Source organism: Rhinolophus sinicus, linkage group LG10, assembly GCF_036562045.2.
Source record: "Rhinolophus sinicus isolate RSC01 linkage group LG10, ASM3656204v1, whole genome shotgun sequence".
In the NCBI taxonomy this organism is placed as follows: Eukaryota; Metazoa; Chordata; class Mammalia; order Chiroptera; family Rhinolophidae; genus Rhinolophus; species Rhinolophus sinicus.
Genome location: NC_133759.1, coordinates 27,077,999 through 27,097,636, shown reverse-complemented (window position 1 = coordinate 27,097,636; position 19,638 = coordinate 27,077,999). Strand labels below are relative to the sequence as shown.

Sequence of the window (19,638 nt, the reverse complement as noted above, 5' to 3'; positions counted from 1 at the left end):
GCACGAGGAAATAGTTTTAAGTCTTTTAGCTATTAGACATACAAACTTGGGAGCCTTAAAATATTTGTTGCTCCAGAATTACTGTTAATTAAACAAAAAAGCATGTACAATTTAACAGAGACCTTTAAATAATAATAGCCAACATTTATTTAGCTCTTATTATGTTCTAGGATATGTTCTAAGAGCTTTCCAGTTATTAACTTAATTTTCCTTAAAACCATTTTAATACAGTCAGTCTGATTCCAGAACCTGAACTCTTGAGTCACCTCTCAGGTTGCCTGAGTTTGAAACTCAGCTAGGTCGCAGCTCTGTCATAGTAACTATGTGACCTCAATCAAGTTAACCTCTCTTGATTGAGCTTAACTTGAATGAGGGAAAAATATGCCTGTTCCCTCATTTTTAAGGATTGTAATAGTCTAACTTGGTAAGATTGTTGAGTGGTTATGTTAAGTACTTAAAACTACCTGGCACAAAGTTGAGTGTTTAATAAAGGTTAACTTTAAAAAAATAATTTTTTTAAGGCCCTGAAAATAACAGCATGATTTTAGGCTCGTACGTATGCCTTTACATTATTTCATACAAAGATCGTGAATTGAACTAAATGACATATATTGTCCAGTAGAGGTTATAATTGTCATACAATAATATATTACAGACAGAATTTACTAAACTGATTACTGTTAGATGTATTTTGTTTTACTGATTTATATATTTAATTACTTTGTATTTTTTTCTTTACAGGTTTCTTGATCTCCAGAAAGAAAAAAATTGACACCTTCCATCCTGGAAGTTCATTTAAGAGATTGAAATTAAGGACTTCTTTCAAATTTGGACATGGCTAATCGAGGAGCAACAAGACCCAATGGACCAAATACTGGAAATAAAATATGCCAGTTCAAACTAGTACTTCTGGGAGAGTCTGCTGTTGGCAAATCAAGCCTAGTGCTTCGTTTTGTGAAAGGCCAATTTCATGAATTTCAAGAGAGTACCATCGGGGGTGAGATTTTCTTTTTTCCCTTCATTTAATTGAATCATACGTTGGCAAAAATGATTTTGCAGTACCAGTTTTGTGATGGTGAATACTTACCTAGGTCACAAAGTGAAGAAAAGAGCTGTTCGGCAGACATCAGACTTTAAATTTACCTTGATTTTTGTTAAGATAGCATCTTTGTACATTTTGATTTCCTGGTTATCCCCAAGATGGTTATATGGAAGCTGAAATACAGGCACAAACATGAGTAGAATCCATGTCCCAAATAATAAGATTTGATCTGGTATTTATTTCTTGATAATGATTAGAAGCATCTTCAAATTAATGCAAGTGTGTGCTGAATTATATTAGCATTAGAATGGTGACATTTGTAAGAATAAATAGTAAAAGAATTAACCTTAAAGTCTAATTTGAAATAATTTGACTATCTAAATTGCACTGCTTTATAAAATTAATTAAATTTTATTAAACTTGTTTAAGAGTGCTTCTAGAGTGAGGGAAGAGAAAAAGTGATTAATGGAGAGAGACATGAAAGGGGAGTGGGACCTGGGGAGAAAGATGACAGAAGAGCAGGGAAGAAGCAGAGTAAGCACTTCATACAGTGGTTGTGGTAGGACGAATATGAGGGAAAAGTAAGATGCAGGATAAGGAGAAGACAACTAACAGTTCAGTTTTGGAGATAGAAAACAGCTTTAAGATTCAGAATGTTTTGCAAGGGGAATTCAGGTAAGCAGTACCATATTTTGGGGGGTATAAATTTATTTTAACCTCATTAAAAAAGTCAAACTTTTGAAATATGTTAGACAGATATCCACTGGCATGTAGCAGCGTCTTAGAATCCATCTTTCAGAAGCATAAGTTTATGCTTTTAGTGCCTTTAGTGTACGTTTTCAAGTCAGTACACTTAAAAATTTTATTCATAGTCTCAGACTCTTCCAGTCAGATAAATTACAGAACTACCACCTCCTGGCTTTTCCCTACAGGTAGGAAATATAATAGTATTTGTCACCCTCTTAATGTTTGTATAATCATGTTATAGTGTTATATATCATTTTAGTGTTTTGTGTTTTTTATAATGAGTGAGCGTCAAAAATATAGTCCATATCATGGAGCTGTTATTTTGAATTAGAAAAATGTTGGTATTTTTTAAAAGTTTAATGAGCAATATACGTACTTTGTGATTTTTTTTGTTAATACACATATATACCGGGGGTGCCAAAAAAAAAAATGTACACACATGGATCATCTTTTGTTAATCGGTGTATATTGAGTATTACAATTTGAATAGTTTTTTCCTCTTAAAATGTGTATACATTTTTTTGGTACCGTGTGTGTGTGTGTGTATGTATCTGGTTTTGTGATGAAATAATACCTCTCAAGGTTTAGCTTCTTCCAGAAAGCACATTGGGCCAAAGCTAGCTGGCCCACATGGTAGGAAGAGTTTTAAAGACTGCTAGGTAATGTTTACCCACCTTAAGCTGGTGCAAAAAGTTATTATAACTGTTTTCTTGGCAAGTGGTTGTCAATGGCAGCATTTCCCAAAGTACATTTGTATTCTAGGCTAAATACCTGGGCCAAATAGGTTTGGGACTTGCTATATGCCTTCCTCTCCCATTTTACAGTATATATTAAAGTAATAAAAACACTGAAGTACTGTAGTAAAGAACTTAAACTGGAAAGTTTGCTTGAGCCTGAGGAGCTTCAGAATAGTTTCTGGTTTTGTTTTGGATACTTCAGTTATCTTCTAAGTGTATTTTTTCCTAATTACATCTCAGTGACATTTAAAAGAAAAATTTAACCCCATATAAGTGCATCATAAATATATATATCTTATGGTAATGTGTGTGTGTATATATAATTTCCGCTTAATACCAATTAGATTGTCTACGTTTTATTAATTACTGGCTATTGGGCACTTTTTCACTGATCTTTTACCTGTTTATATATCTAGTAACATTATGGCCTGAACCACCTAAAATTTTCCTCTCTGTTTTATTGTTTTAAAGTGGAAATCATATCTGCACTTTTGAATTTGGGTATTCTAGAACCTTATACTCATCAAGAATATCAGGGTTTTTCTGTAGTTTGTGTGATTCGTCCTAAACATGATAGCTTGATTTAAGAAACCATGTAGTCTCACCACATGCCAACCCCCAGCCCCTTGACCCTAAGCACTCAGAATGAGATTAGCTAGGTAGGTGGTGTGTTTAGCATTTTCACAGATGTCTGCTTTACTTGTAGGGGTTTAAAGTCTGCATGACGTTTATGTTCTTATTGTATGCCTGGCCCAAGTTAGCAAGGAGCATTAGGTTGTCTTTACTTGCTATCTCATCTGGAGGTGCAATGACACTTCAGTAAATACTTGTTGGATGGTAGGGCGTGGCATCTTTCATCAACACCTTGAAAACTTGAAGACTTTTAAAGATTTCTGGTGAGTTCCTCCTTGTGTCAAAAAAAACACAGTATTTGTTTTTTAAAAAGACATTTACATGATACTTATAAACAAATGAATCCTCAGTCAGAATATACAATGAAATAGCATGCAGTCATTCAACCCTTTTCTTTTTTGAGAGGTAGATGTTTGATACCACCGTTTAATTTTGTATGTACTAATCATCAAAGAAATGTTTTACATACTCTAAAGTTTAGGTTACAGAACTATACAGGAGAGTATTGATAACATTCCTCTCACTGGTACTGTAGTTTTTGAGCTTTAGTTTAGGGAAATAGTTTTCAAAGAGTGTTACCTGTTCCAGAAGCATCTGCATTACCTGGGAACTTGTTAAAAATGCAAACTCTGATATTGAATCAAAACACTGGGGTGGAGTCAGCAATCTTAAGTTTTAACATGTCTTCCAGATGATTCTGATGCATGCTAGTTTGAGAACCACTACTTTCTGTGTTCTGAGTAGTCATGTTACATTTACACTAAAGTTGTTCTGCCACAAATGGAATAATTCCTTTTTTTTTTTTTAACTGGTTTTATAGGATTTTTTTTTTTAATACTGTTCATCCAACTTCCAGTTTGAAAATTAAAATTATTTTGTACTGGGTACATCACATATTACCTGTATTTCTTTGTATGGGAATCCCTTTCTACAATCTGTTGCCCTGGTAGGCCTCTTTAAGACAGCATGGCCTTCTCTGTCCCCTCAAGGATGCTCTCTCTGCCTTGTCTATACTAAGGGAGTTAGCGTATCCCAAGTTTTCAGTCATATGTACCAGTACTGCTCCCCTTTGTTTCCACAAGTAATCAATGACTGATTAAGCGCTAAATTAATTTTAAAAGATATAAATGCCTTCTTTTTAAAAGCTATTTTCAGCAATTATTAACCCTAAGTAGAATGTCTAAAGTAATTATTTCAGGGTTGTTTTTACTCGAAGAATAGAGTTCATTCTACTTCTACATTTAACGCATTTAACATCCATCCAGTTTCCTTTAAGGGGCTCGAAGGACTTGTTTTTCTGTTTATACCCCAAACATTTAATGGAGAAAAATTGTTAAAATTAAGAGAAACAAGGCTGGTTTCAAAGTTACTATTAACACGGTCTTTGAACATTTTATGACCAGGACTTCCTTAAAAGTCAACTATTACAGTTTAGAAAGTGGGAGTTCTATCCACGTTATTTGATTTTAAATTCTAGCTCTACTGCATAACAGCTACATGATCATAGGCAAGTCATATGCAGCTTCATTTTCCTTTTACAAGAAATGGAAATAATAGTATCTAACGTGAAAGATTTTTTTTGTAAGTATTAAATGAAAGTGCATATAAATGTCTTAGCACAATGCCTAGCACAGAGTAAAATGCTTATTAATGTTAGCTGTTACCACTACCATCACCACTATTACTTTTTATTGAGTCATTTTTATCACTGATGATACTTTTGCTACATTGTCATGACAGCATTATTTTGGAATCGTGACTATTCTACCTAGTGCATGGCATTTGGTTTAGAATTTGGCAATGTTCAAAAATTTTATGTCCAGATTTTCTTCTCTTAGAAGGTAAAATTTTTCATTAAAAATCATAGGAACGAATAAGATTTAAAAAAAAAAAAAAAAACTTAAGCAAGTACTTCCTAAATTTGAACTTTCCTGAAACTAAAGTTTTTGTAAATTCATTCAAGTAGATAACATGAACATTTACAACTAAGTTTTTTAAAATTCTGTGTACTATATTCTTACTAATTTTCTCCCCATTTATTGGTTTTCACAAAAGTCGTGTGTATATTATATTAAATGTATGCCATTCACATCAACTAAGTTATTTGTGGAAGTTTTCTTAGAGGAAGAAAGTACACAGTTAAATAGAATACTACATATATGCATATATTAAAGTTGCTTCTTAAACTGAGAACTAAAAGCCAGCCAGAAAATTTAAATCTGAATAATTCATGTTTTTATTGTAGCAGTTGGCTTGCTACTACTGCCCTTGTTAACCTTCTGAAAGACTTGTTTGTGTACGTGTAAACTGTGCATTTATTTACTTGTCTTTATCTTTTTGCATCTGCACATTTTTTTTCAATTAAAAGTACTTTTGAGAAAAGACAGAAGACCTAGAGACAGACCACCAAGTGTATGGTTTTTGGTTCATGAGAAAAATGGTTTTTGAAATATTCATTGTTCTTTGTGATACAGCAAGAGTTAGAATTTGTGGAAGTTAATCACTTGGTTTCAAGTGAAATAATATTATCTTTATGCATAATATTATTTCCTTCTAGAAAGTACATATTCAGTATTTGAAATAGGTTTTGATATTTCATATCGGTTTGTACCAGTTATGACCTAAAAAATTATCTTTTAATAGTCTTAACATCAGTTAAATTGTCCAGTATCCTTGGTTAAAACATTTGTGGCCACTTAAACATTACTGTGAATTAGGAGTCAGTAAGCTTGGTTCTAATCCTCGTCCCCTTTTATAAATACTTAGCCCTGTTTACACATTTGTAAAATGCGCACATTGAACTAAATAAGGATTCTTCTAGGTCCAACTTCTTTTTAAGTGTGTACTCTCCTCCACATTAAACAATACAGTCAATAACAATTTAACCTTTTTTTTTCCCCTCTTAAAATTTATTTCACATTTTGGTATCATGAACATCAATTTTTGTCCTGTCATACTTAATTCATTGATGTCCTCTGGTTCTGTTAAAGTGTTCAAAGCTGTTTGGTAGAATGGTTTTGCCAGTTAGTTCTAACTATAGTGAACTGCCTCTGTCAGTTCACTGATTTGCTGCTTTTAGTCTGCTATGTACTGGGAAATAAGATTATTAAGCTTCTTTAAAATTCATTTACTCAACAAATTTACCAAGCTCCTAACAATTGTGCTAAGTCCTAGAAACTAAAGATGACCTCATGGTTTAATATAGGAGACAGACTGAATACACATAAGGTATGAAACACCACTTTTTAAATTAAGCCTACATTTCCAACTGATCTTCCTTTTTTCATTTATTGTGTGTGTGTGTGTGTATACATATATATATATATATATATGTATATATATATATATATATATATATATATATGTATGTATGTATATCCCCAGAGAGAATATACATAAAAAGGAAGTATATTATCAGTTACATACTAAAGAAATCTATAAGGTCGCATAAGCTTTGGTACATAGACTTTATGACATCTAACTTTGGTGCATTCAATCTATTGCTACCTTTCTATTCTTGAGTCTGTTCTGAATATTTAAGGTTTCTGGATCATTGACCTTTTTCATAGACAGAGTGAGAGGCCCATGAAAGACATGTGGTTTTGAATGATAGTCGGGGTGTGGTGGGGTGGGAAGCTTTATTTAAAATTTGCTTTTAATAGAATAAGAATTCTGACATAAAAATATAGGAAATTTTATTTTATTTTATTTTTTTGGGGGGTGGCTTAAAGAACAGAAGTTTATTTCTCACAGTTCTGGAGGCCAGGAAGTTTGAGATCAGTTCTGGTGAGAGCCCTGCTCCTGGAAGAAACTTATTGAAAAATACTCCTTTTCCCCTTTGGGTCTAACACGGTAATAATTTGATGTTACTTATAAGCAAGCTTGATTATGGTGCATGCTGAATTACTTTATCATAGGATAACATCATTTGGAGCCTTTTGTTAACGAGCCTCTTAGTGGAGAGAATAAGGATTTGTAAGAGTGAGAAAAACAACCGGAGTAATTTCAGAGGTTTTTGGTTTTTTGATTATTGGCTATCTTGATGTACACGTGAACTCTAGCTACCAAATGACTAAATTCCTCAAGATGAGTGTGTTACTGAAGTCGCATATTGAATTTTGAAAATGAGACATCATTCTTAGGTTTTACAAGTGTTGCAAAACAATACAGGCATACCTCATTTTATTACACTTTGCTTTTGCACTTCACAGATGTTGTGTGTTTTTTTTGTCTCCCAAATGGAAGGCAAGATCCTCCCCCATCAGCACACAGATTATGACTTGCTTTATTGTGTGTGATACTTGCTTTATTGTGGTATAGCGAACTTGCAGTGTCTCCCAGCTATTTCTGTATTTTAAGTAAGTGTTGATGAACAGCATTCATCCTCTTTTCAAGGTAATATAGCTGATGAGGCAGGGTGGAAGCAGGGTGAGGAAGCAGTCATTCATGGGGTTTTTTTTAGCGTCTTTTCACAGTTGAAGCTAGATACTCTGGACTAAAAAAGAAAAGGGTAATCGGGTGATGTGGCAGTCTAGTCACTCTACTCCTTCACCATTTCTCAGTCAAAAACAGTTATCTTTACATAAAACTAGAGCCAGAAGGTGTTCCACTTAGTTTCTACCAATTTTATTTGAGTTGTAACATGATTGTGTCTTGGACACATAAGTTACTTTAATATTAAAGGGTTTGAATTTAGAGAATCCTAACTTTCTCGAATCTGTTGCATTCATAAGTAATGTGTAAATTTTAGAAATGTGATTTCTGTGAAATAAAGAGTAATTTCAAGATAGTTCATAAGGTGATTTTTAGATTTTATATGTTATGTAATGCAGTCATAGAACTTACACAGCATTTTTCCAAGTCTCATCTTGACCTTACCATTGCTATATGAGGAAATACATTGGTGCCTTGGTTTTCGAACACGACTCAGAAGTCGAACATGTCACGCGGCTTCCGCTGTGTGCAAGATCCTGAGGCCTAGCTGTCAGCTGTTTTCGAACGTTTCAGAGCTCCTGGATTGCATTCAAAAACCGAGGTACCACTGTACTAATTTTATAGATGAGGAAACTAGTCTACAACAGTGATTTGCCTAAGGTTTTACAGCTAAGGAACTGCTGGGATTGAAGACAAATCTTTATTCAGTGCCACCTGTATTCTGAAATTGATTTTGAGTGTGTGTGTATCTTTTTTTCCTTCTGTTTTCCCGAATTGCTAAAGAAACCATCAGACTAGAAAATCTGGTTCCAAGTTAGAGTTAGGGTATGATAACATAAGCATTCTGTTAGGAAATGGATAGTACTTGACAGATACTGACCCTCTTATATATCACTTTATAAGGAAAATAATGTGAAAGTATTTTGAAATAAAAATTTAAATAACACATATTCCACACTTAACCACCAGTATGTTCATTTTATGCTACCCACATCATATTTTTAATTTTTATTTTGTTAATTTGAGTCAAAATTTAGATTTAAAAGGCTTACATTGAAGTCTCCCTCTCATCTACTCCTACCCGGCTCAGTTCTTTTCCCAAGAGACAATGTTACTTTGTTGTATATTTCTGCAAAGTTACTATTACATTCAAATCTATGTATTCTCCTTTTACACAATTTGATATATATCAGGCTTACTATAATATACCCTATATGTTTCACTTTAGTACAGTTACAGTTGTTTATTGCTCAGAAATAAATGACCCCAAAATTTAGTGATTTAAAACAAAATCAATTTATTATCTCTCATGGTCCCTGCAGTTGAGTGGGCTTAGTAGCTGGTTTTCTGATCTCCCATGGGTTGCAGTCAGTGCTGGGGCTATAATCATCTCAGCATATCTGCTGTTGATGCTGGTGGCTTTTGGTTGTGACCTCAGTAGGACCTGTCAGCTAAAACACCTACAGGTGGCCTCACCGCCTGGCTTGGGTTTCCTCACAGTATGATGGCTGGGATCAAAAATGAGTGTCCCAAAAGTACTAGGTGGAAGCTGGGTGGCCTTTTATGACCTAGCCCTAGAAGTCACAGCATTACTTACGTTCTAGTCACAGGCTCCCACAGATTCGAGGGAGGAATGTCACTGTCATGTAAGAAGAATGTGTTAACGGGAAAATCTTGTTGCAGCCATCCGTGAAAATAGAATCTACCAAAGATCTGTCCGTGTCATTTTATGATGCTTTGTCAGAGGTTATACACATTTGTAATTCTGATAAATTTTTCCAGACTGCCCTCCAACCAGCAAATAATAGAATGCCTATTGCCCTACTTTACTAACTCAAGGTATTATCATACTTGTAGATATTTGCTGTTTTTATATGCATTGTCTCTGCATTTTTTATGTACATTTTTCCCATATTATGAGCGAAGTCAAGGATCTTTTCATATATTTAGAGCCCATTGTAATTTCTTTCTCAGTGATTTATAGCTTCATGAAATTTTATATAGATTCATTTATAGTAGTAGTACTATTGTATTCCATTTCATTTATTAATGATATTTCTCAATATCTCTGGATTGTGTTCATATATATTTTAGTAACTGGTAATCTTACCTTATTTTTTGGAGGGGGGAGGGGAACAGGACTTTATTGGGGAACAGTATGTACTTCCAGGACTTTTTTCCAGTCAAGTTGTTGTCCTTTCAATCTTAGCTGTGGAGGGTGCAGCTCAGCTCCAAGTCCAGTTGCCGTTGCTAGTTGCAGGGGGTGCAGCCCACCATCCCTTGCAGGAGTCGAACCGGCAACCTTGTGGTTGAGAGGACGCGCTCCAACCAACTGAGCCATCGGGGATCTCAGTGGCAGCTCAGCTCAAGGTGCTGTGTTCAATCTTAGTCGCAGGGGGCGATGCCCACCATCCTTTGTGGGAGTCGAGGAATCGAACTGGCAACCTTGTAGTTGAGAGCCCGCACTGAAACCAACTGAGCCATCCGGGAGGCAGGTCAGCTCAAGCTGCCATGTTCAACCTTAATTGCAGGGGGCGCAGCCCACCATCCCTTGTGGGACTGGAGGAATTGAACTGGCAACCTTGTGGTTGAGAGCCCACTGGCCCATGTGGGAATTGAATCGGCAGCCTTCGGAGTTAGGAGCACGGAGCTCCAACCACCTGAGCCACTGGGCGGGCCCTTACCTTATTTTTTAATCGTACGCTTATTATTGGACATTTAATGTTTGTGTTTTTTGTTTGCTGTTTTAGGTAATCATTTAATAGTGGATATTTTCCTGGAATTCTTTTTCCTCCGGACTTAATTTCTGTAAGGTCGATTTCTAGGTGTGGTTACTGAACCAAAAGTAATGTATTTAATTATTGTGGGATCAAAGGATTTCGGTTTTTTCATCACCTTTTTCCTCCCTTAGAGCTACTCTCAATTTTTTAGGCACTGCTTGGCATAGATAATGATATTCTGGGATTACAGGTTTCCTCTCACTGTTGTCACTCTGGGGTTAGAGTTTTCCCTGTCTCTTCTTTAACTTGCCCTTTTTCATTCCTATGTTGTAAAATTCTCAGATATTAGGACTTTTATGCTCATTTATTGGAGTTCAAAAGTTAAGCTCACTTAGCTTATTGCTAAGCATTAAAGAGTCACTTTCAAGCCCAGTAATGTTTTAAAGGTCTGGGAAGCATTAAGTGCTAGGTTCTTGAACCAGAAGGAGAAGGGGTATCACTAAGGAGAAGGGGGAAAGAAGCTTCCTTTGCAAAATAGCCTGGGCACTATCTTTGCACATTATCTTTGATTTTCTATGGCTTGAAAATGATATGCTTAAGTGTAGATATTTCAGCATTTTTTTCTTTGATGTTCTCTGAGCTTCCTGGATCTGTAGTTTGGTGCCAAACATTTGGGGAAATTCTCAGTCATTACTGTTTTACATATTTCTTCTGTTCCTTTTTTCTGGTGTTCCTGTTATGAATATATTACACCTTTTGTAGTTGTTCCACGGGCTTTTCTGTTCTTTTTTTTTTTTTCAGTCTTTCAGTTTTGGAGATTTCTATTGATACATCCTCGAGGTCTGAGAATCTTTCCTCAGCTATGCCCAGTCTTCTAATAGGCCCATCAAAAGCATTCTTCATTTCTGCTACAGTGTTTTTGACTCTGACATTTCTTTTTGTTTTTTTCTTTGGATTTCCATCTCTGTGCTGACATTGCCATCTGTTCTTGCATACTGTCTTCTTCAGCCATTGGAGCCCTTATTACATTAATCCTAGTTGTTTGAAATTTCCAGTCTGGTAATTTCAACACCCCTGCTATGTCTGGTTCTGAAGCTTGCCTGTCCTTTCAAACTGTCTTTTTGCCTTTTAGTATGCCTTGTAATTTTTCTTGCTAACTGGATATAATGTAGTGGGTAAAAGCAGTTGCTGTTAATAGGCCTTTAGTAATGCAGTCGAGAGTTGTGGGGGGAAGGAGAAACATTCTGTAGTCCTATGATTAAGTCTTTAATCTATCTTTTAGTGAACCCATGTGTCTAGACAGTGAACTTCACAAGTGTTTGTCAGGTTTTTTTTCCTCCCCCCCACTTAGATGGTACAGGATAGCTAGAGTAGACTGGAGTTAGATAGTTCCCTTCTCCCACAGGGAAGGCTAGAGCTGACTGGAGTTGGGTATTATTTCCCCCAGGTCAGTAAGACTTTGATAACACCACAGCAGGTTACACTCAGATTAACTGGTTTCTCTTGAGAGCAGGCCTGTTAAGAAGAACAGAGTGGTCTGGTTTATTTCAAAATGGATCCTTTTCCTCCTCCTTCTGCCAGAAGCACGAGGGGGTTTTTCTCAGATGTTTACTGTGAGAACCTGGTCAAGTTTCTGGAGGTAAAACTCAGAAAAGTATGATGGCCCCCTATGATTGGGTTCCCCTGGAATTTTGAACTCAAATTTGTTCACACCTAACCTCCAGCAATTTGTCAATTGTCATTTGGGTTTTCCTACCTGAGCACCTCAGATTTCAGCGTTGGGATGTTAGGATTTTTTGTATCCACCTGTCTGTCTCCAATTTTAAAGGCAGCAGATTACCCTGTGACCTCACTTCCTTACAGATAGACTTAAGAGTTGTTGATTTTCAATTCTTTCAGCTTTTTACTTATCAGGATGAAGTGGTGACTTCTAAACTACTTACTTGCGGAACCAGAAACCAGAAGTTATATTTTCCTTGCACATTGCAGGAATTTAATAATATTTAAGCTACTTGAGAAAGTATCTATTGTCCATAGATAAAATGTCTTTCTTAGACATATATCCCTTAGAGTTAAGTTAATTTTATTTACTTTTTCCTCTATTGATATTTTTTGGAGAGTGTTTGCCTGATACTAGTTAATAACTTGTAACACCCTCTGCTCTCTTCACCTTTCCTCTTTGTAATGTGTGCTTTCATTCTACATCCCAATTCAGTATTTGTTACATCCTTGTTAGATAAATCCAATCTGGTAAGTAAAAACTTTATAAGGATTGTGCGTTTGGTGGGGTAAACACAGGCTCTTAGCCTTGAAGTTTCAAATACCGGTTTTATTAGTTCATTCTAAGGCGATCACATTTGGGGCACTAACCATACTCAAGACCAATTTTAAACCATACTTCTAAGACTAATTTTAAAACAATGTGTATTGATGTACTATCAGAAATACTAGTATGGTAATGTTCAATTGGTGACATGTAACTAACTTATGTCTGGTTAGTGAATTCCCTTGGGTTTCCTTTTGTAGTAACTGTCAAACTCTGATAGTAAAAAAAAAAAAACATTGACTTCCTTTAAAAATTACATGAATTAGTCTTACAGTGTTGGAGAAAATTTTTTTTTAATCAATTTTATTGGGGAACAGTGTGTTTCTCCTGGGCCCATCAGCTCCAAGTCATTGTCCTTCAATCTAGTTGTGCAGGGTGCAGCTCAGCTCCGTGTCCAGTTGCCGTTTTCAATCTTTAGTTGTAGTGGGTGCAGCCCATCATCCCATGCGGGAATTGAACCGGTGGGCTGAGCCATCAGGCCACCCCTCCAGAAGCTCAATGGCAGCTCGTTGTCTTCAGTCTAGTTGTGGAGGGCACAGCTCACTGGCCCATGTGGCAATTGAACTGGCAGCCCTGTTGTTCAGAGCTCGCACTCTACCCAACTGAGCCATCCGGCCACTCCCAGAAGAAATGATTCTTAATCTTTAACTCATTTTGCTTGACTTCATGCAGACTCTTTTCTATGTATCATTAATATTTCCCAAGGTTTCATTCATTTGGCATCAATTACCTTAAGATGTTGCTAATGATTTCTGTTTTGATAAAATATGCATAATATGAAATGTATGGTTTTAACCTTTTTAAGTGTACAGTTCTATAGCATTAAGTACATTTACATTGTGCAACCATCAGTACTGTCTAGAACTTTTTCATCTTCACCAACTGAAACTCTACCCAAACAATAATAGCTCCCCAATTTCTACCCACCCCTGCCCATGGCAAATACCATTCTACTTTCTTTGAATTTGGCTACTCTGGAGACCTCATGTAATAGAAATTATGCAGTATTTGTCCTTTTGTGGCTGGCCTATTGCACTTAGCCTGTCACTAGGGTTCATCCATATTATAACGTGTCAGAATTTCCTTTTCAAGGCAAAATAATATTTTGTTGTATGTATATACCACGTTCTGCTTATCCTTTGTCGGACTATTAGGTTTCTTCCACTGTTTGGCTCTCATGAATGATGCTGCTATGCACATTGGTGTACAAAAATCTGTTCAAGTCCCTGCTTTCACATATTTGGGGTATATTTCCAAAAATGGAATTGCTGGATTATATTGTAATTCTGTTTAATATGTTTAAAGAATCTCTACCATTTTGCACAGGAACTACACCATTTTACATTCCCACCATCAATGCACAAGGGTTCCAATTTCTCTATCGTTGCCAACTCTTGTTTTCTATTGTTTTGATAGTAGCTATCCTGATAGGTGTGACGTGGTATCTCATTGTGGTGTTGATTTGCATTTTCCTAATGATTTAGTAATGCTGAGTGTCTTTACATGTGTTTCTTGATCATTTGGTATATCTTTGGAGAAATGTATACTAAAGTCCTTTGGGTTTTTGTGTTGCTGAGTTGTAAGAGTTTCTTACATGTTCTCTTATCAATCCTGTATCAGATGCTTGTTGATTTTTAAGAATGAATCCTATATGATTAATATTAATAGATCATCTCATAAGATGGATTTACTTTTGGAAATATAGCCATCTTTTTATATATTATTTATATAGTAGTTTCTTTTGTTTATCTTGTTGCCAGGCTTTTGGAGTATATTCTTTTTGGGTTTAGTCATATATGTGTGCTTTCTCTCTGCCCTAATCTAAACCGTTTCTTCTCTTCCTCATGTTTATTGAAATGTAACTTCCCTGAATATGTGGCCTTCTTTGCTGCCGTAATCTACTGTGTACTCCCCCCTTTATACACATACAATTTTAATTTTTAATGGGAAATAAAAATGGCCTTAGTTTTTATTTTGTCTGTTGTCAGCTCTAGATCATTGTACAGTCTTCTCTGTGTACAATTATATCATCTGAAGTCAGTGCTCACCTGTTTGAGAAAATTCATTATATTAGGTTACCAGTGTTGATACTCCACTGTTGATTTTTCCAGAAAGCCAACTTTTACGTTCACTGATAACTGGTATTGGTTCTTGATGCTGCTTGATCAATTCCTGCCATCCTTCTTTCTGATCAGATTATCATCTTGAAGTTTGACCAAATCCATTAAACTCATTTATTGAATTCCTTGGCTATAAAAACCTTTTCTTCCCCTGCACATCACTTCCAAACAACCTGGAGCTTGGATTTGATAACCACAAACTACTGATCTACTGAGATCTTGAACAAGGCCCTTCCCCTCTCTAGCAATTTATATTCTTACCTTTCAGTTTTAACAAGACTTCAAATCTTCCACTTTTGAAAGTTTTACATAAGGGAGAATATTCAGTCATGATTCAACTATGGGACACTCTCTATTATTTTAATTTCTTCTATGCTTTTCTACTCAGGTTTTTACATAGATGTACCTTATCTCTACCAGGAATTTATATATATATTTTACTTTTTCGCAATTAAATAGGTCATTTTATAACCATTTTTAATTTGCTACTTCATATTTACCAAGTTAGCAGTATCTTTTCATTTATACATTTAGTTCTCGATTATAAAAATTCTTGGAGCACAAAGGTTTATTCTCACTACTCTCCTGTTCCACACACACACACACACACACACACACACACACACACACTGTCTTTTAAAGATTCCATGATATAGTAGGTTAACGAGTATCAGCATTTTCATGGCTTTGCCTAGTTGACAAAATTATTTCCAGAACCATTATACGGTATCACCAGCAGTGGGTGTTTTAATCACACTGTTTTTTTATTCATTTTGTAAGTTAGAAGATAAAATTTAACTGTTTTTGCTATGATGATGACTTTGTTGATGACTAATGATCCTGCCTTTTTTTCTGTGTTACATTCTTTTTGTAAATTTTCTTTACACATTTATCCTTGATGCTTTTGGAATTTTTCATAATTTATATGAGCTTTCCTTATATTAAAAATTAATCTCTTGATATTCATTATAGAAATTTTCCTAAATATATTCTCCCCCGTATTTGATACATGTTTTGCAAACCTAAGTCTCAAATTTTTATGTAATCAAACCTGATAGACATAGGATTTTTGGTCAATTTTAATGAAGTAACTCTTCTTATAAAATTTGATTAAGATGAGGGTTGGGGTGGTATTAGTTCCTTGTTTTATCTCTTTTTCATCCTTCTGTTTAGTTCATGTAGAATCACTTTAGTTGTTAATTTTAACTTTTTTTTCTGAGTTGTTAGCCTTTGGTTGATGCTATTGACTTGGATATTCTTTCCTCTGCTCAGTGTACTGCAGTGTTTCCTCCTTGCTTGTTATTTATTAAGATCTTATACATTATAGGTCTTTGGTATTTGCAGATTTAACATTTACAGTTTCAGGTATTCACAGCTGACCTCAAGGTCTGTGATTCAGTAATCTGTAGTTTTGCTGAAACTGAAATGTTATTTGCTTGCTGCCAGGCTTGCAAATAGAAACTGATCGAGTAGCTCAAAGAGGGAGCCTATTAGACAGGCCAGCACCCGCATCTCAACACAGCTTTGTTTTTCTCTACTTGTCGTCGCGTACACAGTAACTCTCGAAGTGATAAAAGCTGTTTCTTTGTGAAATATGGGCCCGAAAAGAGAACCAACTGCTAGTGCTGGTGATGGAAGTGAAGAGAAAATGAAGAGGTCTAAGAAAGTGATGTTTCTTAGCGAGAAAATAGACGTTTTGGATATATTAAAGTGGTTTTGCAGATTCAGGTAAGTTTGTGGTTGGTTAATGTTACTACAGTATTTATGTAGTAGTTTATATTTTTGAGTGCCAGAATTATTTATATAACTTTGTAAATAAATGACTAGTAATAAATTTTTAGAAGCACTACGGATTTAAAGATGTCAGCTATACTTTGCTGAATTTTATCGGGGAAGTTAAATGCTGGAGTAGTATTTGAAAACTTGAGAACTTGGGGAATCGTGATGGTTTTACGATATATAATGACTGGGTTATCTTATTCCCATAATATTTGTCCTTGTGGCACTACAACACTTTTGTTTTAATCTGTTTTTGATGTACCCTAAAACTAATTCCCTTGGCCTCTAATGTTGGTCTTTTTCTTCCTCAAAATTATACTCTTTATCATACCACGTGAACAACAGTAGGATACTACCAAGTTAAAAAGATTTTGATGGTATTTTGTTTGTAATTGTGTTAGTTATGTAATAACTTGAGTTAGAGGCCTTTTGAAATGTCTATTTTTCCCCATTTGGGAACTGGCTCTTCAGACGTTGTCTAAAATAGACCCAAAATAGTTCTATATGTCTTAGATGAACTTTATTTAGCAAACATTTGAACGTTTACATGAACTGGGATTTATATTATCCTGTTTCCTTGAAAATAAGACCTAGCTGGACGTTCAGCTCTACTGCATCTTTTGGAGCAAAAATTAATATAAGACCCAGTCTTATACTATGTTATATATTATATTATACTCGATCTTATAGTAAAATAAGACTGGGTCTTATATTAATTTTTGTTCCAAAAGATGCATTAGAGCTGATTGTCCAGCTAGGTCTTATTTTCGGGGAAACACAGTAGATATTGGGTGTGGAGAATAGCTGATTGTAATTTTTCAAGGAACTTGTAGTCTAGAAGAAAAAGATATTGTTGATTAATCTTTTTAAAAAGAGCTACTAATAAGTGTGTGGAACATGTTACTGCGGCAGAGAAGTCTGGGGGCACAAAGGTAGGAGCTACTAATAAGGTGGGATGAAGGATGGTTTCTAAGAAGAGTTGAGTGAATTGATTGTTCTTTGTTAATATGATTGGGATCTCCTCACAGCATAACACTGAAAACCTGGTTATTGCCAGTGTATATGGTAAGGCTGTTGACTTGGATCTGTTCGTCCAATTTAAAGAACTCATGATTATCTGCTTTATTTTAGTTGATGCCTTTGGATTTTCATGTCAGTCTTGTCTCTTCCAAATAATACCTCTTTCCAGTAATTTATTTCTTTTACTATTATATGGATATCCTAAATAATGTTAAATAATGATGATGGTGGACATTCTTGTTTGGTTTCTAGATGTAGAGAGGCTGCCTAAGACCTTTGCTATTGAGCAAAGTGCTGATTTCAGGCTTAAGGATGGAATGGACACTTGATAAGTTTTAAGGAAAAATTTTATATGTATATAGGAATGGATATTGACCCTAATACTCTTGTAATTTACTTAAATAATACATGGTTTTTCTTTTTTTAGCTTACCGGTATAATAGCTTTGTATTTCAGGAAGAATCTCTACTTGATCATGGGCTGTTGTTTTTTTAATGTATTTGTTGGCTGTATTTTATTTGTCACTTTTGCACATGATTTATAAAAGAGATTGGTGACCTTTTGTGATATATTTAACTGGTTTGAGAATCAGATCACATTTCCTTTAAGGCAACATTAATAGTTATTTCCCTGAGCCTAGAGTTGACTTATGGGAGTGTAAATGAATGTTTGTACTGCCAGTGTACTTTGTGATGGTAGAAAAGATAAAACAAGGTCTGAATTGCAATATAACCCAATTTTTTCAAGTTGCATCAAACTATAGTTGAGAAAAGGCTTATATTTTGTAATCCATTCCTTTTTCCTTTTTATTGAAAAAGGAATACTGTCTTGGATGCTTAATTTTAAGTGTTTAAAAATATTTTTTTGATTCTACAGGCAAGCGTTTCATGAAAGTGACATAGTGCTTTCTTGGTATCCTTTACCATTAATCAGGATTTTAGAAAATGGATATTTCTGCTAATTTTGTATGGTAAAAGAAGTTTGATGAATTAGAATGTATTTTAAATACGACTACACTTGTGAGAATTCACAGAAATATTCATTAGAATATAGTTCAAAATACATTTCCAATGATGTTTGCAAAATTGAGATTATAGTTGCTGATCTTAAAGCCAGCAACCAGTGAACCTAGTAAAAATAGTATGAGAAATAAATGTTATGCCTAATATAAAAGATGTAGTATCTAATTAGTCTTAGGTTTTTCAACATATTTCAAATTAACTAGTGAATCCTTTATGAAAGATTGACACCATCAGATAGCAAACTGCTACAATTTACAAAAGTGGATTATAATTTTCTTGCATGGTAGAAGAGAGTAACTTAATTCCATGCCAATTTGGGAGGAGTTGAATTAACCACATCTTGAGCTGAAAGTAAAAGAGAGGAACATACCAATTTAAGATGAATGATAGAGCATCAGGGGTTTAACTACTAAAGTTAATGAAGGAAAGGAACTAAGGTGTGGTTACTTTTGGCAAGCATGCTACTAAAAATGGCTGTGTGTAGATCTTGTTCATAATTATCTTTAGTGCACCTAGGTATACTTAGACATTTACTCTAATATTTGATATTTTAAAGTTCAATTCACTTGGTTATAACCTACCTTTTATAAATCGATTTATTTTTCATAAGTATCCAGTTCAGTGTTTTTACTGATGTTTATTCTATTGAGCTAAGAGAGTTACTATATTTATTCGATTTTACTTTATACTGTTCTCATGAAGCAATTAAGAAAATAAGTGATACAGTAGTACTTTGCAAGATGTGACAGCAACCTCTTAACTTTAAAAGCAAAAATATCATTATTAAGTGATGCTTTATCACTTCAGAGATAGATCACTTAAGAAGAGATGAAAAAGTACAAATCCAAAAACTTATGTCAAGGCAAGAGCTAGAAGTTCATATTGAATCTGTTTAACAAATTAAGTCTAGGTTGGGGTAATAACGATTATAAAAATTAAAGTGCCATAATGTTTTAAAGAAATATAACAAACTTTTAAAGAATGTATAAGAAACTTTGTGATTTTATAATTAAAGTCTTATATGTAAGCAAATACATCCAGCTTTGAAGCACAGCTGT

General features: G+C 34.8%; 1 protein-coding gene across 2 annotated transcripts in view; it reads left to right on the top strand.

The window, feature by feature from the left end:
- RAB5A (RAB5A, member RAS oncogene family) overlaps window positions 1–19,638 on the top strand; it is a 29,318-nt gene that overhangs the window by 2,675 nt on the left and 7,005 nt on the right. For both annotated transcript variants that reach the window (XM_019726021.2, XM_019726022.2), the window contains one exon: window positions 742–997. In XM_019726021.2, the coding sequence (XP_019581580.1) occupies window positions 835–997 (163 nt within the window). In that variant the 5' untranslated portion in view covers window positions 742–834. The remainder of the gene's footprint in view (window positions 1–741; window positions 998–19,638) is intronic.